Genomic DNA, 25,048 nt, shown 5'->3' with positions numbered 1-25,048 from the left:
ATTCTTGGCCTACCAGGAATCTCCTCCTTTCTGCCAACCCAGATCTGGTATTTCTTCCAAGATTCATCTTTTTCCAAGGGTGCCCCGTGTGAATGAATCCCAGACCATATAATCTTTCCCTTTTTCTGAATTGCCTCAGCATTCTCATATTAGTATCTATTGCTAAGTATTATTCTCTTAGTATTTCACATGTATTCGTTGATGCCCCTCATTGAAATGTGAGCACCAAAAGGGCACAGGCCAAATCTTCATTTGCCCAAATCTTGACCGAGCAAGGACAGATGCAAGACCAGTAAGGACCTTGATTTTGCACATAGCCCATGGACGAGGCCTAATTGCTGCAGCGTAGGCAGTAAAGGCAATAAATGTGCACCGGAGAGCTAAGACTAGCTACTAGTGCAAGGTTAGAGACTCGGACATGTTTTGAGAAGTGTTTGTTAAATTCTGAAATAAATTTTTAAAGAATAATTCAAGTCCCTTACACACTATGTGTTTCTCTGGCACAGAAATCTTTGCTGTATTCATCCAAAATACAAAGGCCAGTATAACCTACCAGGTCTCAATCACTGATCAGAATGGAAGTCCTTGACTCTTTTTGGCCAGAATACTGGGTCCAGTGGGGACAAACTGGTGCCATCAGCTGACTCTATCAAAACTTGCCTCTACACCTGCCAAGTACCTACAAGTTCACGACCTACAAGTTAGCACCAGTTCGTGTCCTTGAACCAAAGGCTACCTGACTCTAGTACAAATCAGATAGTTGTAGGGCCATTTGTAAACCAAGCTCCCTTCCTCCTTGGTCCAGTTATATAATGTCCTGTCCACAGAACCCAGCAGGCAGGTTAACATTAGGCCCCTTGAAGAGAGCAGAGGAGATGCCCCCTTCCACAGAAATTTTTAGAAAGAATGCAGAGAGGAAAATGGACTTACCCTCACACAGTAGTTCATGCCCATCCCCAACAGGTGCTGTAGAAAGTGCCTGTCCTGCCTGCTCCTAATAGGTGGCTCCCTAGGGCGAGGAAGTGGGCACGAATCAGGGGTTAAGACGGTTGCCCTGTGGCCCACCAGGTCCGGCTGCGGCGGAGGTGCAGTCCCGGACCCACTTAGACTGGTTTCTGGGGATGACGGGCTGCTGGAACCTGGGTCCCGGCTTTCCTGGAGCTTCAGCCGAGGCACCTCTTTGGTACCCAGGCAAAAGTTTTTCAGACTCAGCAAAGTGGCCGGGTTGGCCAGCTTCATGCTCGCCATGCGGGGGATCAAGGTGCACAGTGGGGTGGGGCTCTCCTGCGACGGCAAGGTAGCATCTTCAGCCGGCAGGTGAGGTGCCAGGGTGGGATGGGGAGGCTGCGGGGAGCCCTTGTTCCCGACCGAGCCTCCGGGGCTACCTTCGTCCAAGGACGTGATCGACTCGTTCCGAAAGCGGCTGTACTTGGCCCTGTGCAGCATCCCGGGGTGCCCGAAGAGTCCTACATACAGCACGAGTCCTGCCAGGCTCTCCTGGCCGCTTTCTCGCATAGCCTTGGCAGTGCTGAAACAGGATACTGTTGCATAAATCCCGTCGTCTTCTGGTAGATAAACGGTGCAGACATCAAATACTTCAAAGCCGGATGCAACTCGCAGCAGCTACCTCTCCAACTCTGCTCTCGCGCTCGCCCACCTCGGCTCCCGGCCCCTTAAGGGTGACAGCCCAGTGGGGAAACGCCTCCTCTGCTCTGATTTCAGTCCCTCCCTGGCCCAGGCAGAGGCACCAGTGTTCTCGCCTTGGAATTCTCGTTCGGAGAGCCTAGACTCCGGCTTCTGGCGGCGGGGGTCGCTCACTGCCAACTCTGAGGCACAGAGCCCGGCCCAGCACCCGCCCGGGGGGGCCGCTGCATCACTGGCCTTGCAGGAGCCGAGTAGAAATATTTGGCACCCCCACTCCCACCCTCACCCTAGCCTCCTCTTCTACACACAGGAACTTTCAAACCTGCTCCCTTCGGCTCCCACAGGGCGGGGCAAATGACTGGCCTATTAACCCTTTATTTGTTCCAGTGATTGTTCATTTAAAAAGGAAAAAAAAAAAAAAAAGTATCTATGAGCCAAAGGCCTTTCTGCCTGGGTTCGTTGATTCCAAAGGCTGCCCTCTCTTGGAAGATCTGGTCTTGCATCCCGTTCTGGGCCACCAGCCAGGAGTACTACTGACGGGCGCTGCTCCGCATTGTTTCACTGACTTGTGATGGGTCCTGTTCTTCAGATCCCCTCCCCGCCTGCCCACCCTCGCTCAGAGCTTCCCTCCCTCCTGGACTCCTCTCGGAGCTTTTTTCAGAAGCCCATTTGCAGCCGAAAGCTGAGATGTGCAGGATGATACGCAGCGTGTTGAAATTTTTATGAATGAACTTTGCCGACTGAATTTCCGTGTGTGTGCAAGCTAATAAATCTGTGAATGAAGCTGAGAATAGCTGTAATTGACTGACGGTCTCAGAGGTGCTTGGTTTTTATCCAATCAGGAGGCAGCTTGATGACTCATACACCATAAATATACTAAACTAGTAGCCCAGAGAAATCAAGCTAGTGGGAGACGAGGGACGTATTTTATTTTGTGATGTCTGATGAATGAGTTAAAAGGAAAGGCAATCTTTACCACAGATCATTAGCCGGGGAGCAGCAGGTTAAAAGATCTATTTTCTTTCTTGTTGAGATGGCCAGGAGAGCAGAGCAGAAAAGCTAAAAATTAGACCCATTGTTCCAGTGATTTTAGGACATATGGTTCACAACTCCTGTGGGAAGCCATGATGCATTTTTCTTAGAAACATAGTTCTTTTTTTATTGATTGTTGGTTCCATCTTCCGTCTGGTGCAACTTCCTGTACCTATCAAATGCATCCTGAAGACATGATGACAACTGCAAAGGCTTAGCACACAGGAAGCCAAAACCAGAGCTGGGAAGAGGAAATGCAGGTTCTTCAGGAATGGAGAAGAGGAAACTGCTGAAACACTGGAGGTGTGGGGGTGTCAGGGTGGGGTGGAAATCGCACATAGGAAGAGAACTCTCAGCTAAAGACAGCACTACTCCGTGGCTCAAGGCTCTGACATCGGAAATTGTTCATTAATTTAAAAATTAAGACAAACTGGCAACCAAAGGAGTCAATGGTGCCACCTTCATTATCTTATTGACCTCAAGGCTGCATTGGGCTCATGGGTATTCATGACTTTGGGAGTTAGAGCTCCCTTGGGATCCAAACACAGGTTCTGAATTAAATGGTTGAAAGTGACCAGTGAAAGCAGTATCTTCCTCCCAAGCTCCCTGCTCCCCCAGGCATAATAACACACCTATCACATCCTGTCTGCCAAGCCTGTTTGGACGTTTCTTTCCCTGGGAAGGCCTTGCTGCATCTTCATAAATCTTCCCTTCAACCCTTTCTGACCTCCTTTTCCCTCCCCACATCTCTTCGTGGCAAAACTGAAGGAAGTAGCTAAATCAGTTGGACCCCACTTCTCTGGGGCTGAGGAGGCAGGCTCTGGGCAAGATTATGTATCTCTCATTCCTCCCCATTCCTCACCTGCTTGCTTCCTCCCATTTCTGTTGCCTTCTCCGGGGTCCTTGCCTTGCTTCTGTTGTGTTGTGATGACTTCATCATATGCTGCCTTTAGAAAGTTACTTTACCTCTCTGTGCCTGAATGTCCTCATGTGTTGGCAGCAGCCATCTAATGAGGGCATTCTGAGGGTTTATGAATAATCCTCATCCCTGTCAAGTCTTGGCCCAATGCTACATACAGTGCCCATCTCACTAAGTACATGTGGGCAGTATGAAAAAAACACCATTGGAACCAGAGTTGCCTTCCCATGAAGCTCATATTCTTACCCTTCACAGCACAGAGTTTACATCATTCTAGGAATTAAAAAGAAAAATTAGCACAAAGTGGGAGATGCCAAGAAAGCCAACACTGTCCAAAGAAAACAGTTTTTTAAATCAGGTGGACCTGGAGAAGGCTGGGAAGAACAGGGGCCTGCCTGGCTGATAGGAATCCTTACGGAGGTCTCATGACTGCGGGATGAGCTGTCCAGGGGCACCAACTCATCTAGGTAGGCACCATGTTGGTCAGATTCCAGGAGCTCAGACCAGCCTACATTCCTCAGAAGATGTAAGTCCTGGGAGGGTTGGGGGTTGGGAAATGGGACTAGGTTAGGTAAGAAAGCAGTCGTGGCCATTGTGGGCTTCTTCTGTGTCCTTGGGAACCCCAGAGACCTTGGCTCTCTTAGGCAGCTCTGCCACAGACTTCTATGCGGGTGAAAGAAATCAGATCTGCAACTGGGAAGTGGGGAATAGACTCTAGGCTGAGCCTGCCCAGCTGGGCTTCTTTCTCAGTCCTAGCAGCCCAAGAGAAGGCTCATTGATTGAGCTGCTTTTCATTCCAGGTAGATGAGTGGGCAAGGCAGATGGTTTGCTTTTTCCAGGACATTAGAACATCCTCTTCAATTAGTGATGATTAAAATAATATTAATAAGAGCTACTATTTGCAGAACACTTGACAGTTTACCTGCATTCTGGTCCAATTATTATAACAAATTGTGGAGGCTAGGATTATGTTCATCACTACCTTACAGGTATGGAAATGAGGTTGAGAGAAAGGGCAGTGACTTGGCCAAGGTGCTCCAGCTGTTGAACAACGATCCTGGGATCCCTCTGGGCTGACTGCAGAGCCTGTGCTGGCAGCCACTGTACTCTGCTGCCTCCCAGGGGACCAGAGAGCTCGAGTCTAGTTTCCAGGCCTATGAGGGCTACAGGGCATCTTACTCCTTCCTGAAGCTCTGAGAAATGACTGGGCAGGAAGAAGAGCTGGGGACTTTTGGAGGTTCTAGGATTGTTGGGAAGCCTACCCCTGAGCTGGCCCTCACCGATCAATGAGATCAGGCCTGGCAGAATATTTTCCTATCTATGGTTCTCCTGTATTTACCCCTCCAAAATCCCCAGGGAAAGTATATTTAGCCCAAAGATCATTTATCAGAAGATAACACTAGACTAGATATCTCCGGTAACCTTGGTAGCTGGGCTACCACCTACAAGCAATATGCACTCAGCAGTAAAACGTAATTGGATAAACATTATTCTGGGAATTACAGAACCAGCTGCAGGATTTTGAGTAAGTTACTCTCTGAGACTCAGTTTTTGTGTATGTAAAATGGGCGCAATAATAATTAATATCTGCTAAGCACTAACTTAATCAGGTCCTGAACTAAGTGTTCACGTTTAAGCCCCCAGCAAGTCTATGCAGCAGGTGCTATTTGTCATTTACTGACTTGCCCAAGTCACATAGGCAGGGCATGGTAGTTGTGGTGTAGAACCGAGCACTGGCTCACTCCAAACTGTGCCTTTAACCACTGTGATATGATCCGGTGCATACGAACCTAACTCCTACTCTATGCTCAATAAATGTTGGTTCTTGCTTCTTTCTCCTCCTTGGAGATCATACCTCTAAAATTCACCCTTAATACCTTACAAGTAAAAACATGAATAATAGATAAGAACAGCCATTATTGTCATTAAATCATGAGAACCATGAATTTCCATCATCATTGCCCTTTGAAAACAGAGTTCTGTGTAGACGCCTGTGGTATGCCTTCTTTACTCTGAGACACCCCCCACCCAAGGGCACCTGCTAGAAAACAACGTGTCAGCTTCTTAAGAGACAGCCTGTGCTTGCCGAGCTTCTTGAGTAAAACAGGCAGTATCAAGGAAGACCTGGTCAGGCTGGGCCATGCTAGAATTAACGAGGTCCAGGAGAAGGAGAGAAGAGAACTTGGCAAAATGCCTGCCCAGTTTTTGAAGATAACCCAGTGTGGAATTCAGGGTAGGGGTAGGTTGTGCTAGAGGATATGTGGAAGAGGAGAGAGAATAAAGCAGAAACATAAAACTCTGGGGAGCTGTAGGCCAATTGCTACTTTGGAACAAAGTGGAGCAGGTGACATCTGAGTGCTGTAGCACAAGGACTCGTACTCCCTCCTGCCACTATCATTTCTATCATAAAGCAGACCTACTGGTGAAGGATTTTCACTGAGCAATACCCGCAATGAATCTAACAGCCCATCAGTTGGGAATGAAAACATTGCTGAAGCTCTATTTTGGTGAACAAAATTCCACAAGAAAATATTTATGTTAAGTTCTTGGTAGAGACCAAAATATCATTTTCAGGATGGGGAAATGAGATGGTGCAGAAGAGTTGTATCTCTGAGAGGAAGGGCCTAGTCTCACAAAAATGGAGGTAGGATCATATGGCCCAAAGTTGTCACTAACTCTGGAAATAATCATCTTTTGCTTCCTGAACCCAATGTTTTCTGTTTTCTCACAGTCTCCCGCCCTGGAGGTTGACAGTTTTCAGATGGTTGCTGTTGATCCCGCACCTAGAACTAGAACCAGTTACGAAAAAGTACAGGAAAATGGATATTTTCCTATCTGTTGAAAAGAAAATAACATACCTGAAAATGCTATATAAAGAGTTAGACGGTCGGGCGCAGTGGCTCACGCCTGTAATCCCAGCACTTTCGGAGGCCGAGGCGGGCAGATCACGAGGTCAAGAGAGCAGGACCATTCTTGCCAATGTGGTGAAACCCCGTCTCTACTAAAGTACAAAAATCAGCTGGGTGTGGTGGCACATGCCTGTGGTCCCAGCTACTCGGGAGGCTGAGGCAGAAGAATTGCTTGAAGCTGGGAGGTGGAGGTTGCAGTGAGCTGAGATCGTGCCACTACACTCCAGCTGGGTGCCTGGAGAAAAAAAAAAAAAAGTGTTAGACATCATGCAAATGAAAAGTAGATGAATTACTTAGGGTCAGGTTCAGTTGCAAATAAGATAAAAATTTTAAATTACAATGGATTACATAGAAAGTTTATTACTCCAGAGGTGGGAAATCCAGGGGGCAGTGTCAGCTCCTGGCCACCATCCCTAAAGTATCATCCTTCTCCTCATAGCCCACAATGGCTGATGGAGCTCCAGATATTTCATCTGCACTCCAGGCAGAAAAATGGATGAAAGAACAAAGGAAGATATGCCCCCTCTCTTTAGGAAACATTCTGGATACCCCATAAAATGTTTGAATTTATGTCACATTAGCCAGAACATAATCACATGCTGTACCTAGCTGTAAAAGAAGATAAAGTCTTCTTCATCCGAGAATGAAAAAGCCTTTTGTCTGGGTGCATGGCTGCTGCATAAAAAAATCACAGCTCTGTTACCAGGGGGAAGAACATAAAAATAGATATTATCTGCCACAGTAATATTTTTAGAAGACCTTCTACTTTATTAAATTTAAACCTAGCATAGGATTAAAATGTTCTTGGCCAATGTGGTCCAATCTCCCCCTTTCTTGTACAACACACACACACACGATGCTTATAAATGACCCATATAAAAACAGGCACTGTCAGAATAGAAGCTTGCCTCTTCATAGCTAAGGGGACCAATGGAGTCTCTAGGCCTCTGAAAGGTGGCCAGCTGCTTCCACGGACCAGCAGCAAGAAGCAACAGAAAGTGCATCCAGGCCATTTCAAATGGCAGGCCAAGTTGTTAATTGGGGCCAGGAATATTTCATAAGAAGGGAGTGGGTGTTAATTTGATCCAAGTGCAATCATCAGGTGTCTGATTCAGGAGCAGGACCTCCATTCTGATTATGATTGGCAAGAGAAAAAAGCAAAGATAGAATCCTGATAGGTGAAATTCTAACACGATGAACTGGCTAATCCAATCCTCATTTCCAACTTTATTTTTCTTTGCCCACCTCCACCAGGAAAAGCTAAATACTCTCCTTGTCAGGCTTCCTTGCAACTGCAGGGAATAGGGGCATTTGACACAGTTCTGATCTGTGAGATGCAAGTGAAAATCTGATGGGGACTTCTAGGAAAACATCTGCTTCCTAATTAAAGTGGCAGACAAAACTGGAGCCCACTCTCTTCACTTCATATGTTCTTGACTTGAGTGTGGATATGACAGCTGGTGCTGTGGTAGCCATAATGCAACCATAAGGAAAAGACCAACCAAATTATGAAGCCAATGCTTTGACATCATTGAATCCCTGAATCAAGACCAGCAATCACATCTAGATTTGTTATGTGAGAAAAATGAACCTCAATAGTTTAAGCAGCTCAAGCAGCTCTCAGCTATTAGCTATTACTTACAGTCCAACTCATTACTATCTGACACAAATGCAATGGCAAGAACAGAATCATAAGAAGAGCAGGGCTTCCAGGCATGAGACAGAAGAACACTTATGAGAGGAGACTACGGAGTCACGTGGGGAAAGTCCAAAAGCAGTCAGACCAACCTGAGTTCAACTCTGGATATTGACAGTATGGTAGGCAGACTAAACACTCCCAAAGATGTCCATACCTTAATCCTGAGAACGTGACAAAAGAAACTTTGCAGATGTGATTAAGATTACAGACCTTGAGTGGAAAAATTATCTGCATGGGCCCACTGTAATAGCCATACTGCCAAAAGCAATCTATAGATTCAATGCTATTCCTTCCAAAGTACCAACATCATTTTCCCCAGAATTAGAAAAAAATTCTAAAATTCATATGAAACCAAAAAGGAGCCCAAATAACCAAAGCAATCCTAAGGAAAAAAAAAAAGTTAGCTAACTTCAAACTATACTATAAGACTATAGTAACCAAAACAGTATGGTACTGGTACAAAAAGACACACATAGATCAATGGAACAGAATAGAGAACCCAGAAATAAAGCACCTACAGCCAACTGCTCTTAAACAAAGCTGACAAAAACAATGGGGAAAGGACTCCCTATACAATAAATGGTGCTGGGATACCTGGCTAGCCATAAGCAGAAGAAAGAAACTAGACCCCTACCTTTCACCATACACAAAAATTAACTCAAGATAGATTAAAGATTTACATTTAACACCTCAAATTATAAGTATCCTAGGAAACACCATTCTGGACATCAATCTTGGGAAAGAATTTATAACTGAGCTCTCAAAAACAATTGCAACAAAAAGAAAGATGGACAAGTGGGAGCTAAAGAGCTTCTGCACAGCAAAAGAAATTATCAACAGAGTAAATAGGCAACCTACAGAATGAGAGAAAATATTTGCAAACTATACATCTGACAAAAGTCCAATCTATAACTTAGGTAACTGAACAAGCAAAAAAATCCATACAACTCTATTAAAAAGTGGGCAAAGACATTAACAGAAATTTCTCAAAAGAAGACATATAAGCAGCCAACAAACATGAAAAGATGGTCAATATTGCCACAGGAAGATGCTGGAGGGTGAGGAGAGCCAGCTGGAGTCTGGGATGCAGAACATGAATATCCCCAGAAGAGCACCAGTGGCTATGCAGGTGTGCTGAGCTCGGCCTACAAGGGCATCACAAAAGCCCTGGCCTCAGCTAAGGCCAGGTCTTCAGCTCCTTCAGCTCCTTCAGCTGCACCAGCTCCACCAGGGCCATGGTTATGAAGAAGATCGAGACCCACATGGGAGGCTGGTGTCCAAGTCCTCTGATGTCCTGCTCAAATGAATGCCCACAGCAGCCCTGCCTAGCCTACCCTCCTGCCACAGCCTCAGAGCCTGTGGGGGAAGCCGCTGTGGAGGGTAGCAGGAGACCCACCTGAGGCTCAGCCCTTGCCCTCAGCCCACTTGCAGGGGAGTTAACCTCCTGGGGGACCTGCCTTGCCCATGGCTCCAGTTACAAAACAATTCCATTTTTTTTTTCCAAAATAAAACTTCAGCTAGCTCTGCCAAAAACAAAAACAAACAAGAAACACTCAAAAAACTATGGGGCAGTATGCTCAGTACGTAAGTGATGGGATCATTAGACCCCAAACCTTAGGGATCATGCAATACACCCTTGTAACAAGCCTGCACATGCACCCCCTGAATATAAAAGTTAAAAAAAAATTACTAAGCTTATTAAACAGTGCTTCAGTATTACACTGAAAGGACATGCTGTCTTCCTTTTTGGTCCTATTCTTAAATTTTTAGTGATTTTTAAAAAGCTGTCAATAAAAGAGACCAAAATGAAGGAATTTCAGGTACCAGTCAATAGATGTATATGGATAGATACGTATGAGTAGATATATTAGAATTCTAACATATAATTCTCCCCTAGAAACCATCTATGTGGATGGCTTTGCTGATAAAGCAAATGATGAAATGAGAGAGAAACTTTCCTGAAAGATTAATTCCATCTGATGAGCTCAGTGATTTTTGAATCAATAATAAAATTCGACCCACTGGGTATTGGTGATCTGAGTGTAGCCAAGACTTCATTTGTTTTTTTGTTAGGTTTTCTCTTGGTGGAATCACAACGGCAACGTGGTTAGAGAGAGGCAATCTGGAATAGGAAAAAGCCACTGGGAGCCGGCAGGCTTGAATTTGATTCCAAGAATTCCATCACCTGAGGGTGTCTAAACCTTGGCTTCCTCACCTGCAAGTGGGTAACTACAAGTATCTGTTCCCAAACCAGTGATTGTAAAAAGTCTCCTCCAATTTATAAACAGTAATAATCTTAAAATATGTGGGGGAACAGGAGGACCTTATAGGGAAGATTTATTTAAATACTGCTTTTTAAAAAAAAACATTTGAGATTGTCCATCCTATTTTCTGTGTGTGGTAAAACGTCTTTTACGACGTAATGGCAAACATGGTTAGCAGGTTGTTTTTTAAATGACTCTACGTGGCAAAACAAAAGTTAGCAACTCTATGTCTATCTCCAGATGATTTTGGATATGCTCTGGGAATCACTGTAAGGGAATCTGTAGATTTACTTTGTGAACTAAAAATACATATACAAAGTGAGCTATTATTACTGTAGTCTCCCGAAGTGCTATTGCTTGTATAGTGATGAAAATATCATCCAGCTGGTCCTAACGATTCCTGAATAACCCACGCTTAAAAAAAAAAAAAAAAAAAAAAAAAGCTTCTTCCTGGGAGTCTAACTGGGACAGGCCTCTCACAGAGAGATAGCTCAGGGTCTGCCTCTGGGTTGAGCCCCAAACTTCTCTTTAAGAAGAGGAATTTGATCTTACAAGACTTCTGCATTCAGCGGGAAAAGTGAATACCATGGTAAGATTCTCTGTTTTTAGAGACTAACGAACCTGTCTGACTTAAGAGTTAGGTGATGAGAGGCAGGAATGCAGTTTGCTGCAAGAAAGCAAGATAAGAGAAGGGAAGTCTGGTGCAAATTTGGGAAGCTGTGTGGGACTGGTGGAGCTGGCAATGGCCAGGAGGGGGAACACAGTAGTGTTTGGACGTGGGCTGGGAGAGCCCAGGACTTCCGTCATGATAAAACAGTGCTGAAATAATCCCAGGGAGTGCGGTCAGCTTTTTGAACTCACCCCATGTTTTAAATTTGTTTTTTCATTTTACATAGAAGTACTTCGTTGATAGAAACAAAGCCAGGTATGAAAACTAAATTCATCCATATCCTAATTTAGTCAAACTCCTTATTCACATTTCAGCGACAAAAACTACCTCAGGCTACTTTTTCCCCTATACATAATTTTTTTTCAAACAAAAACAACATAATGTGCATACAGCTTTCTACCTGCATTTTTTTTTTAAACTTAATATCTCCATATCACTGAACGTACGATGTTACTTTAACGGCTAATAGTACCATTGTGTAGGGAGTGATTTAGATACACGCCGTCTCTCTCTCTCTCATAGCCATTGTTATTAAATCCTTCCATACACAATGCTAATTGGAGACGCCAGATGACGGCTGTCGATGGTACCATTCTTTCAACTTTTTAGCATGTTTGCAATTTTTTTCATAGATTTGTTTGGAGAAGTGTTTTTCTGTTTGTTTGTTTGATTTTTACATACCCTCGCACAGATCCCAATCTAATTATCCTAGAATGAGCTTCCAGAGGTAGCACTGCCGGCCCCGGGCAGCCTGTTTTCATTCTGAGAGGCGGGCCGCGGACGAGTTTCCCGGATGAGCTCCAGCTGCGTGGGCTCCCGCGGGCAGGCGCAGCGCCCCCTCGGTGTGGCGGCGGGAGCTGCAGGCCGCCGGCTCTGCGGCCGCCCGGGCAGCGCCCCTCTCGAGAAGCCCCGGCGGGCGGCGGGGAGAGCATCTGGTCCGCGCTTTCGCACGGTCTCCCTGAAAAGACCAGAGGAGCACCCGGCTGCCAGGCGCGCAGCATCAAAGCTGCAGGCGCCGCGAGAAGAAAAGGGCCAGTGTGCGTCCGAGAAACTCCAAAGCTCTTTTCCAGGCACAGCGACTCAGGGGGAGGGGCGAGGGGCTGGAACTGCGCTTTCACAGTGCGGGCAGTCAGGCCCCGGGTGCCCGCCGGGACAATAGGGCCTCAGTGCTGGGGACTAGGCGGCCCGGGGGCCTGGTGGGAGCATAAAGGGAAGCTGTGTCTCCGCAGCACTCAAGTTCACTTTTGTCTTCGGAGTCCAAGTCAAAGAAGGCTACAGAAGGAGCCTGCAGGCTCTCCTCCCTGGTCATGGGTCTGGTCGATGGGAAGGGCCGAGTTCTTTCCCCAAGATGCTGGGGGTTCAGATCAAAGGAGAAATGGGCTTGCCTGCTAGCTGGGAGAGCGGTCCGTGTTTCTATCGAGAGCTGCGTCCTCTGGCCAGAACCTGCGAGGAGGGGGACGCCAGTATAAATTACTGGAGCCAGTGGTCAGAAGATGCCTGTGCACACGTGTTATGTAGCAGTGCGAACTTGCCCTGGCTGGGGAGAAGCAGCGGATGGGAGTGGGCAAGTTTCTTCCCACCGGCGATCGGCTGTCCAGACTCTGCTATTGCCTCTTTCCCAGGGAGAGAGGCCACCCTGTATTCCCGCTGATAGCAGCAGCCCGCTGATCGCCGGTGGAAGGTTACTTAGGCTACGATCCTTACACTTGTCCTTGGCTGAGTTTTCTCCTGGAGTTGACACAAGATCGGCTGCCCTGGGTCAGGTCTCTACTGCCACTTACTGGGAAAGAAAACCCGGCTATTGGCTGAATTGCCTAAATAATTACAATGGCTTGGAGCAGACAGAGGAGAAGCAATTCACAGGCCCTGCCCCCAACACACACACATCCACACAACACAGTTGTACATCGATTTCCTGATCTTAGTTTTTATTATAGAGGGTCAAGATAGTTAGAAAACTCAAACAACCAAACCAAACAAATAAATGAACACACAAACTTTTTTTTTTAACTTTTAGGTTCAGGAGTATGTATGCAGGTTTGTTATATAATTAAATTGCTTGTCATGGGGGTTTGGTGTACTGATTATTTCATCACCCTGGTAATAAGCTTAGTACCAAATAGGTAGTTTTTAAAGAAATTCTCGTCCCCTTCCCACCCTCCACCCTCAGGCAGGCCTTGGTGTCTTTTGTTTCCTTCTTTGTGTCCATGTGTACTCAATGTTTAGCTCCCACTTACAAGTGAGAACATGTAGTATTTTGTTTTCTGTTCCTGCATTGGTTCGTTTTTTTTTTTATTATTGTACTTTAGATTCTGGGGTACATGTGCAGATCATGCCCGCTTGTTGCATAGGTAAATACATGGCAAGGTGATTGACTGCCTTCATACCCCCATCACCTATATCTGGTATTTCTCCCCTTATTATCCCTGTCCACCCTCCCCACCCCCGCCGACCCTCCCTAACCCCCCCTACTCACCACAGTATGTGATGCTCCCCTCCCTGTGTCCACTTGTTCTAATTATTCAACACCCTCCTATGAGTGATAACATACCCTGTTTGATTTTCTGTTCTTATATCAGTTTACTGAGAATGATGGTTTCCAGATTCATCAATGTCCCTACGAAGGACACAAACTCATTGTTTTTTATGGCTGCGTAGTATTCCATGGTGTATGTATGCCACATTTTCTTTATCCAGTCTATTGATGATGGACATTTGGGTTGGTTCCAGGTCTTTGCTATTGTAAACAGTGCCGCAATGAACATACATGTTCATGTGTCTTTATAACAAAACAATTTATAATTCTTTGTGTATATACCCAGTAAGGGGATTGCTGGGTCAAATGGAATTTCTATTTCTAGGTCCTTGAGGAATCGCCACACTGTCTTCCACAATAGTTGAACTAATTTACACTCCCACCAACAGTGTAAAAGTGTTCCTATTTCTCCACATCCTCTCCAGCATCTGTTGTCTCCAGATTTTTTAATGATCTCCAGTGTCACTGGTGTGAGATGGTATCTCAGTGTGGTTTTGATTTGCCTTTCTCTAATGACCAGTGATGATGAGCATCTTTTCATGTTTGTTGGCCTCATATGTGTCTTCTTTTGAAAAGTGTCTGTTCATATCCTTCACCCACTTTTGAATGGGTTTGTTTTTTTCTTGTAAATCTGTTTTACTTCTTTGTAAATTATGACTTATGTCCTTTGTCAGATGGGTAGGTTGCAAAAATTTTTTCCCATTCTGTAGGTTGCCAGATCACTCTAAGGATTGTTTCCTTTGCTATACCGAAGCTCTGGAGTTTAATTAGATCCCATCTCTTCACTTCTATTACTGTTAATGTAATCATAGAGTTATTCCAGAGAAGCATATTCTGTGACGATGCCATAGTTGGGAGATTCAAGAATTTCTCCATAAAACTGGGTGATGTTTCTGTGACTGAGGATACTGAGTATTTCTGCCTCTTTCTCTATTTTGAGGAGCTTCTTTACAGCCACCTCCTTGTCCTGTGATATCCATTTGGCTCGATAAACATTCCCGAAACTTCCTCCACTGCAATTTTTTTAAAACTGCAGTTTTTTTTTTTTTTTTATAGTCCGCCTGCAGTTGTAGAAAGTTGCAACCCTCGACCAATGCCATATGTCTCAGCCTTGGGGTCTCTCAGTGCAAATTCTCAAGAAGGAGAATCTGCCTGGCTCAGTGTGAGGAAAGTTGTCAACCCTAATCTGGGTCCAGTCAGAGGTGTGTGTGTGTAAGCATCTGTGGGTTTGGCTTGGTTCAGAGTGCATAGCCCAGGTTGAAAGCATTTGCTCTACTCTGTCTGGGCTCCTCTCTAAGCCTTACCTGCTAAGCACCTCCTCTCCCTCCTCTTGCATTTGACCAAAGTGAGGCAGGGTCAGGGGAGCAAGGAAGAGCCTTCCCACGGGGCCTGGCCTGGCCGTGATGCACAGCTCCTGCTGCGTGGCCTGTCTCACCCGTGGTGTTAATAATGGTTCCCCTAACTCACTCATCACACCCAGAGGTGATCACGGATCCCCACAACTTGCTAGTCCTTAGGTGCTTCAGCACCTCTTTTTTCTCTGAAGCTGCTCACACCTGTCTTTTTAATAATCCCTTGCGGGGTGGTGCTGTTTCCCACCAGGATCCCAACTGCTACAGCTACAGCCCCTTCTTAGAGAATCCCCAGGATGAAGCCTACTTGATCGTGATGGATAAACTTTTTGATGTGCTATTGCAATCGGTTGGCCAGTATTTTATTGAAGATTTTTGCGTCTATGCTTATCATGGACATTGGCCTGAAGTTTTCTTTTTTTGTTGCATCTCTGCCTGATGTTGGTCTCATAAAATGATGTTGGTCTCATAAAATGATTTGGGAAGGATTCCCTCTTTCTGGATTGTTTGGAATAGTTTCAGAAGAAATGGTACCATCTCTTCTTTGTACGTCTGGTAGAATTCGGCTGTAAATCCGTCTGGACCTGGGCATTTTTTAGTTGGTAGGCTATTAATTGCTGCCTCAACTTCAGCCCTTGTTATTGGTCTATTCAGGGATTCAACTTCTTCCTGGTTTAGTCTTGGGAGAGTGCAAGTGTCCAGGAATTTATCCATTTCTTCCAGGTGTACTGGTTTGTGTGCATAGAGTTGTTTGTAGTAATCTGTGATGGTAGTTTGTATTTCTTTGGAATCAGTGGTGATATCCCCTTTAACATTTTTTATTGCATCTATTTGATTCTTCTCTCTTTTCTGTTAGTCTGGATAGCAGTCTATCTATTTTGTTGATCTTTTCAAAAAACCAGCTCCTGGATTTACTGATTTTTTGAAGGGTTTTTTGTGTCTCTATCTCCTTCAGTTCTGCTCTGATCTTAGTTATTTGTTGTCTTCTGCTAGCTTTTGAGTTTTTTGATCTTGCTCCTCTAACTCTTTCACTTTTGATGATAGGGTGTTGATTTTAGACCTTTCCTTGCTCCTCATGTGGGCATTTATTGCTGTGAATTTCCCTGTAGACACTGCTTTAAATGTGTCCCAGAGATTCTGGTATGTTGTGACTTTGTTCTCATTGGTTTCAAAGAACATCTTTATTTCCGCCTTCATTTCCTTATTTATCCAGTCTACATTCAGGAGCCAGTTGTTCATTTTCCATGAAGTTGTGCAGTTGTTAGTTAGTTTCTTAATTCTGAGTTCTAATTTGATTGCACTGTGGTTTGACAGACTGTTTGTTATGATTTCCATTCTTTTGCATTTGCTGAGGAGTGATTTACTTCCAATTATGTGGTCAATTTTAGAGTAAGTGCAATGTGGTGCTGAGAAGAATGTATATTCTGTGGATTTGGGGTTAAGAGTTTTGTAAATATCTATTAAGTTTGCTTGGTCCAGATCTGCATTCAAGTCCTGGATTTCTTTGTTGATTTTCTGTCTCAACAATCTGTCTAATATTGACAGGGGAGTGTTAAAGTTTCCCAGTATTATTGTGTGGGAGCCTAAGTCTCTTTGTAGGTCATTAAGGACTTGCATTATGTATCTAGGTGCTCCATTATGTATTGGGTGTGTATATATTTAGGATCATTAGCTCTTCTGTTGTATTGATCCTTTTACCATTATGTAATGCCCTTCTTTGTCTCTTTTGATTTTTGTTGCTTTAAAGTCCGTTTTATCAGAGACTAGGATTGCCACTCTTGCTTTTTTTTGTTCTCCATTTGCTTGGTAAATCTTCCATCCCTTTAGTTTGAGTCTATGTGTGTCTTCGCACATGAGATGGGTCTCCTGAATACAGCACACCAATGGTTCTTGGCTTTTTATCCAATTTGCCAGTCTGTGTCTTTTGATTGGGGCATTTAGTCTGTTTACATTTAATGTTAATATTGCTATGTGTGAATTTGATCCTGCCATTTTATTATTAGTTGGTTGTTTTGCCCTTTGGTTGGTGTAATTTCTTCATTGCATTGTAGGTCTTTACCATTTGGTTCTTTTTTGCAGTGGCTGGTACTGGTTTTTCCTTTCTGTGTTTAGTGCTTCCTTCAGGAACTCTTGCAGGGCAGGTCTGATAGTGATCTCTCAGCAATTGCTTGTCCATAAAGGATTTTCTTTCTCCTTCACTTATGAAACTTAGTTTGGCTGGTTATGAAATTCTAGGTTGAAAGTTCTTTAAGAATGTTGGATATTGGTCCCCACTCTCTTCTGGCTAGTAGGGTTTCTGACAAGATATCCACTGTGAGTCTGATGTGCTTCCCTTTGTAGGTGGCCTGACCTTTCTCTCTGGCTGCCCTTAGTGTTTGTTCCTTTGTTGCAACCCTGGTAGCCCTGACAATTATGTGCCTTGGGGTTGCTCTTCTAGAGGAGAATCGTTGTGGTGTTCTCTGTATTTCCTGTATTTGAATGTTGGCCTGCCTTGCTTGGTTGGGGAAGTTCTCCTGGATGATATCCTGAAGAGTGTTTTCCAGCTTGGATTCATTCTCCCCGTCATCTTCCGGTACACCGATCAGGCGTAGATTAGGTCTTTTCACATAATCCCATATTTCTTGAAGGCTTTGTTCATTTCTTTTCACTCTTTGTTCTCTTTTCTTGCCTTCTCATTTTATTTCATTGATTTTATCTTCCATCTCTGATATCCTTTCTTCTGCTTGATCTATTCGGCTATTGAAACTTATGTCTGCTTCTTGAAGTTCTTGTGCTGTGTTTTGCAGTTCCATTGAGTCGTTTATATTCTTCTCATCTGGTTATTCTAGATAGCATTTCGTCTAACCTTTTTTCAAGGTTTTTAGTTTCTTTGTATTGGGATAGAACATGTTCCTTTAACTCAGAGAAGTTTGTTATTATCCACCTTCTGAAGCCTGCTTTTGTCAATTTGTCACATTTGTTCTCTGTCCTGCTTTGTTCCCTTGCTGGTGAGAAGTTGTGATCTCATGGTGGGGGAGAGACATTCTGGTTTTTGATGGTTTCATTCTTGCGCTGGTTTCTCCCCATCTCTTGGATTTATATGGTTTTGATCTCAGGTGGCTGCCTGGGGAGGTGGCCTTTCCTTTCCCTGCCTGCAGAGGCGCTGCTGGGCTGCCACCAATTAATGGAGCTACTCTGTCTTTTATTTACTCAGGAAAATTTGGCCGGCTACTGTGATGGCTGCTTCCCTTCGGCCCGCCAAGCTGGATTGTTCCTGGTTGCTTTCTAACTGGCTTTCTGGGTGCCTAACTCTGGAGTGAGAGTTTTTTGGCCTGCTGGGCTTTATGCGGTGGGGGGACCCATCCTGCCATTTGGGCTGTTTCCCTGTGTTCTGTTCCCCTTCTTACTGGGGGGTGGATAGCTCCATCCCACCAGCTTTTTGTCTTTCTCGGCAACAGCCAGTGTTTCCTCATGGATCTATGCTGACAGCCCCTGCTCTGGCCAGAGCTGCTATTCTGCCCTGTTCAGGCAGCTCACTAAGGCTGTTCAGCCCAGTAAAGATCTCCTGTTCTGTGGATTGTAGAAGGCTTGGGTGGAGCGCTGTATCCCAACCGAAGTCCCAGAGGGGGAGATCCACCGGTCTTCCAGTCAGTTGCATGCTCCTCCTGGGTGGGGCAGTGCCTCACCTTGCCGAAACTTGCCCTAATTGGTTTATACCCACTGTCCGATCAGACCCACACAATGAACCTGGCACCTCATTTGGAACTGTGGTGACGACTTGGCTTCTACATCTCTCTCGCTGGGAGTTGCTTTTCAGAGCTGCCTCTTATTCAGACATCTTGGGATTCCCCCAACCCTGCAGTGGTTCTTTTAGGATTATGGCCTTCAGCTTCATCCATGTTGCTGCAAAGGACATGATCTTGTTCTTTTTTATGGCTGTGTAGTATTTCATGGTGTATATATACCACATTTTCTTTATCCAGTCCACCATCGATGGGCATTTGGGTTGATTCCATGACTTTGGTATTGAACACACAAACACTGAACCCTTGAACTGAGTTTTATTCTGACTTTACCACTTAATATGACTTTGGACAACTAACCTAACCTCATTCAATTGTGTTAGTTTGTGAAATAGGCATATGAAATCTGCCTTACAGAGTTGGTGTGATAATCAAAAGAGAAAGCATACATGAACATTCCTAGTATGGTAGTAAGTTTTCAAACAATGGTACCTATTTGTTTTTCAGATAAAGGTATCTATTTGTTTTTAAAAATTTGATTATTCCTAATATTGTTCCAAATGGATAGAGTACTACGACATAATAAATGAAAACTTTCAAGTGTTGCTCTGCATGACTCTTTTCATTATTTACAACAGGAATATATTCATCTATTAACTTGTAAAATAAATGAATATAAGAACCAACTGATGGGAAAAAAAACAGGAAGGAAATTACGGTGAAAGCTGTGATGATAGTATATACAGTGTTTCACAGAAGGGCAAGTAAACTTTCTAGAACTTTAGGCTGTCAATTTAATTCTGAGCTCCCAAGCAAACATATCAAACAGGGAAACATGATCAGTTTCATAATTCATGCTGTTCACTGATGAAACCAAACCTGTGTCTTGGGGGTCACAAGCTATTTCTTTGGAAATCTATCTTGAAAGTTTTTGTAAAAATAAACACTGCAAGAGAGATTAAGTTAAGCAATTAATTGAAGAGAACTTTGGAGAGAAAGTCTTGGGTAAAACACCTGTGCTCAGTGCCTTTAGGTGAAGATAGAGAGTGAAGATTTAGGACATAGTAGCTCTGTTAGTCTGCTCAGACTGCCATGACAAAGTGCCACAGACTGGGTGGCTTTAACCACAGAAATTCATTTTCTCACTTTTCTGGAGGCTGGAGTTCAAGGTCAAGGTGCCAATGTTGGTTTCTGGTGAGGACTCTTCCTGGCTTGCAGATGGCCACCTTCTTGCTGTGTCCTCACAAGACCTTTCTTCTGGGTATGCTTCAAGAGAGAACTCTGGTTGTCTCCCTCTCTTCATATAAGGACACTGGTCCTGTCATAGTAGTGCCCCATCCTTATGACCTCATTTAATCTTATCTTTTTGAAGAGACTATCTCCAAATACAGTTACATTGGAGACGGGGGCTTAAACATATGAATGGAGGCAGTGGACACAATTCAGTCCACAGCAGCAACCAAAGTGGGGAGGGAGGAGTGTCACTACAACATAGGGAAGGAGAGAAGTCCAGAATGTGGAGCTAAGAGGCTCTTTGTCACAGGGCGAAGCTTGGGCAGAGTCTGACAAGGGACCAACATGTGGCATCACTGCATGTCAACATGAGGACCCTACTGACCAAATCCCTGGCTTGGAAGCAAATGACCTCTGTGACCTCGGGCCAGTCACTTAAATACTCAGCCTCAGTTTCCTTATCTGTAAAATGGGGCTGATAATACCTACCTAGTCTATCTCAGGGGGTAGAAAACTGAGCTAGAGTGAGGGGTAGTAGTGGTGAGAGGTACTTCCCAATCTCTCCTGCCCACCCACCCCAGTTGTACGTAAATATTGTATGTAAATGTGTACAACAAATAAAATGAAACAGTGAATGTCAAATGTGCTGGGTAGACTAGAAGGTGCCATGTAAATTAGATGTAAGGATATCCTCAACAACACCTCCGATGACGTCAGTACAAGCTACATGCTCACCATCTGGTCAGTTCCACACCCTTCTTGGCTGTGGGTGTGAGAGATGTTACCTGGCCAAGGTCAGTGCTCATCACAGCTGTGGCAATGGGAGGCCCCCCGAGAAGATTGCCCTGTGATCTCTGTGCTGAAAAGGGACTTTCTTCCCCTCCATGCAATAACATGGCCAACTACTTTTACCTCTGCTCATAGTGTCTTCCTTGCTACCCTCCAACCTCCCTCACAAACAGACGTTAGGAAGGCAAGAGCAGGTGGAGATGGAACCTTACATCCTCTTGAACCAGATCAGGTCCCAAGCCAGGCACATGCCCTTCTCTCTATCACAGCTGTGAGTGAATGATCATATGAGTAGAGAGGCTTTGCGGTCTGTCCAGCCATGGGGCTAGAAGCTCCTCAAGGACCAGAGCTGCCATCTCTGCTCTGGCCCAGGATGTAGCATAGAGGCTTCGGTCCAACAGGGTACATCTGAAGATGTGTGAGCAAGTGAGTGAATGCCACCTACGAATCACCCCAGGTCCTTGACGTCTTGGTTTTAGTGACTCTTCTCTGGCTAACCGGGTGATAAAAGGAGAATGAGAAGAAAATTTCCATTTCTACCTGTGCCTTGGAAGAAGTTCTCTGAGCCTTGATTTTCTCTTCTTAATTAAAAAGGGGGTAGCACAGTTCCCAAAGGGAGTTGTGAGCATTAAGTGAGAGGATGGGTGTGAAATGCCAACTATAGGGCTGGGCACATGGCCATTCTCATGTCATCGCAAGGCTTGCCCTCTCCATGTGCCATCTGGGTGCCTTGTACACATTCCTACAGTAGTGTTCCTTCTATGCAGTTGTGAAAATCACACTTTATTGAATGTTTGTCATGTGCCAGGCATTGTTTTAAGTGTTGTGCATTATTTCACTTGATCTTCATAACTCTATATTATTATTCCTATTTTACAGATGAGGAAGCTGATGCTCACGGCAAGTTGAATAACTCATTCAAGATGAGATTGGACCCCAAGAATGTCTTACCTGCAGGTAAGTGTCTATGGTTTTTTGAGTTTTTTTGATCTTGCTCCTCTAGCTCTTTTAATTTTGATAATAGGATGTCAATTTTAGATCTTTCCTCGCTTCTCTGGTGGGCATTTATTGCTATAAATTTTCCTCTAGACACTGCTTTAAATGTGTTTGGTACATTGCGTTTTGAAGAACATCTTATTTCTGCCTTCATTTCATTGTTTATGCAGTTGACATTCAGGAGCCAGTTGTTCAGTTTCCATGAAGCTGTGTGGTTCTGAGTTAGTTTCTTAATTCTGAGTACTAATTTGATTGCACTGTGGTCTGAGAGACTGTTTGTTATGATTTCCGTTCTTTTGCATTTGCTGAGGAGTGATTTACTTCCAATAATGTGGTCAATTTTAGAGTAGGTGCCATGCGGTGCTGAGAAGAATGTATATTCTGTGGATTTGGCACCCCAAATGTCTATTAGGTCCACTTGGTCCAGATCTGAGTTCAAGTCCTGGATATCATTGTTAATTTTCTGTCTTGTTAATCTGTCTAATATTGACAGTGGAGCGTTAGTCTCCCACTGTTATTGTGTTGGAGTCTAAGTCTCTTTGTAAGTGATTAAGAACTTGCCTTATATATCTGGGTGCTCCTGTATTGGGTGGGTATATATTTAGGATTGTTAGCTCTTCTTGATGCGTTGATCCTTTTACCATTATGTAATGTCCTTGTCTCTTTTGATCTTTGTTGGTTTAAAGTCCACTTTATCAGAGATGAGAATTGCAACTCCTGCTTTTTTTTGTTCTCCATTTGCTTGATAAATCTTCCTCCATCCCTTTGTTTTTAACCTATGTGTGTCCGTGCATATAAACCTTGAGATGGGTTTCCTGAATGCTGCACACTGATGGGTTTTGACTTTTTATCCAATTTGCCAGTCTGTGTCTTTGATTGGGGCATTTAGTCCATTTACATTTAAGGTTAACACAGTTATGTGTGAATTTGATCCTGCCATTTTGATGCTAGCTGGTTGTTTTGCCCATTAGTTGACACATTTTTTTCATTGTGTCAATGGTCTTTACCATTTGGAACGTGTTTGGAATGTCTGGTACTGGTTGTTCCTTTCTGTGTTTGGTGCTGCTTTCAGGAGCTCTTGTAAGGCAGGCCTGGTGGTGACAAAATCTCTCAGCAATTGCTTGTCTGTAAAGGATTTTATTTCTCCTTCACTTATGATGCTTACTTTGGCTGGATATGAAATTCTAGGTTGAAAGTTCTTTTCTTTAAGAATGTTGAATATTGGCCCCCACTCTCTTCTGGCTTATAGGGTTTCTGCTGAGAGATCTGCTGTGAATCTGATGGGCTTCCCTTTGTGGGAAGCCCGACCTTTCTCTCTGGCTGCCCTTAGAATTTTTTCCTTCATTTCAACCCTGGTGAATCTGACAATTATGTGCCTTGGGGTTGCTCTTCTTGAGGTGGTGTTTCTGTATTTCCTGGACTTGAATCGTGGCCTGCCTTGCTAGGTTGGGGAAGTTCTCCTGGATAATATCCTGAAGAGTGTTTTCCAGCTTGGATTCATTCTCTCTGTCTCATTCAGGTACACCTATCAAATGTAGATTAGGTTTTTTCCCATGATCCCATATTTCTTGGAGGCTTTGTTCACTTCTTTTCACTCTTTTTTCTCTATTCTTGCCTTCTTGTTTTATTTCATTGGGTTGATCTTCAATATCTGATACCCTTTTTTCTGCTTGGTCAATTTGGCTACTGAAACTTGTGTATGCTTCGCGAAGTTCTCGTGCTGTGTTTTTCAGCTCCATCAAGTCATTTATATTCTTCTCTAAGCTGTTTTAGTTAACATCTATCTAACATTTTTTCAAGGTTCTTAGTTTCTTTACATTGGGTTAACACATGTTCTTTTAGCTCTGCGAAGTTTGTTATTACCCACCTTCTGAAGCCTGTTTCTGTCAATTCATCAGATTCATTCTCTATCCATCTTTGATCCCCAGCTGGTGAGGAGTTGTGATCCTTTGGAGGAGGAGAAGCGTTCTGGTTTTTGGTGTTTTCATCCTTTTTGCGCTGGTTTCTTCCCATCTTAGTTGTTTTATCTACCTGTGGTCTTTGTAGTTGGTAACTTTCGGATGGGGTCTCTGACTGGACGTCCCTTTTGTTGATGTTGAAGCTATTTCTTTCTGCTTCTTAGTTTTCCTTCTAACAGTCTAGCTCCTCTGCTGCAGGACCACTGGAGGTCCACTCCAGACCTTGCTTGCCTGGGGATCACCCGTGGGGGCTGCAGAACGGCAAGGGTTGCCGCCAGTTTCTTCCTCTGCTGTCCTCTTCCCGGAAGGGTACCTGCCAGATGTCAGCCTGAGCTCACCTTTATCAGGTGTCTCTTTGGGTTTACGGGGGTCAGGGAGCTGCTTGAGGAGACAGTCTGTCCCTTATAGGAGCTCAAGTGCTGTGCTGGGAGCTCCATGCTCCGTGCAGAGCTGCTGGGCAGGTACCTTTAAGTCTGCTGCAGCTGAACTGATAACTGCCTCTTTTCCCAGGTGCTTTGTCCTAGGAAGGTTGGCTTTATTTATAAGTTCCTGTCATGCTGCTGCCTTTTTTCATAGATGCCCTGCCCTGCCCTGCACAGAGTAGCTAGTCACAGTCTGCCAGCAGAAGTGTTGCTGAGCTGCCGCAGGCTCTGCTCAGCTGCTGTGTGAGCTGCCTCGGTAGTGGCGGACTGCCTCGGTGGTGGGGGATGCCCTTCCCCCACTGAGCTGGACTGTCCTGGGTCCAGCTGCACTTGCTGTGAAACTCAATCCAGAGTGTTTCAGATTGCTTGTTTTGTGGGGCTGGTACCCGCCAAGCCAGATCTCCTGGCTTCCTGTCTCAGCCCACTCCCCACTCCCTGTCTCAGCCCACTCCCACCCGTTCCAGGTGCCAGTCGAAACAGCCGCCCAGACTTGTGTGAGTTTCTGTGCACGGACGCTGCACAAGCTGAAACTCCTGCGCTGAAAACCCGTGGCACTTTTCGGCAGGAATCTCCTGGTCTGTGGGCAGTGAAAGCTTGTTTGGAAATGCGGTGTTCACTCACCCTCTGTGCTGTTCTCACTGGGAACTGCACTCAAAGCTGTTCGCATTCGGCTGTCTTGGATTAGGATTCTCTTTGCTGTGTTTTCTTATCCCTGTCACTGTATCTGGAGGCCATAGCCAGGAGAGTGTCTGTCCTGAGACATCAACAAGGGAAAGTGCTGCCTACCTGCCTTTGCACCAGGAAATGTTGATTCTCACACTGCCACACTTGGGTAGGAGGTTGAGTAAGAGACAGACTCTCTCTCTCTCTCTCTCTCTCTCTCTCTCTCTCTCTCTCTCTCTC

At 44.7% G+C, this 25,048-nt stretch overlaps 1 protein-coding gene across 1 annotated transcript in view; it reads right to left on the bottom strand.

The window, feature by feature from the left end:
• SHC4 (SHC adaptor protein 4) overlaps positions 1-2,424 on the bottom strand; it is a 138,679-nt gene extending 136,255 nt beyond the window's left edge. The window contains exon 1 of the mRNA XM_032297506.1: positions 931-2,424. Within this exon, the coding sequence (XP_032153397.1) occupies positions 931-1,515 (585 nt within the window). The 5' untranslated portion in view covers positions 1,516-2,424. The remainder of the gene's footprint in view (positions 1-930) is intronic.
• Positions 2,425-25,048: the final 22,624 nt, after the last annotated feature.

This window comes from Sapajus apella, unplaced genomic scaffold, assembly GCF_009761245.1.
Source record: "Sapajus apella isolate SASKATOON/1434 unplaced genomic scaffold, GSC_monkey_1.0 scaffold37, whole genome shotgun sequence".
NCBI lineage: Eukaryota > Metazoa > Chordata > Mammalia > Primates > Cebidae > Sapajus > Sapajus apella.
This window is presented reverse-complemented; position numbering and strand designations above follow the sequence as displayed.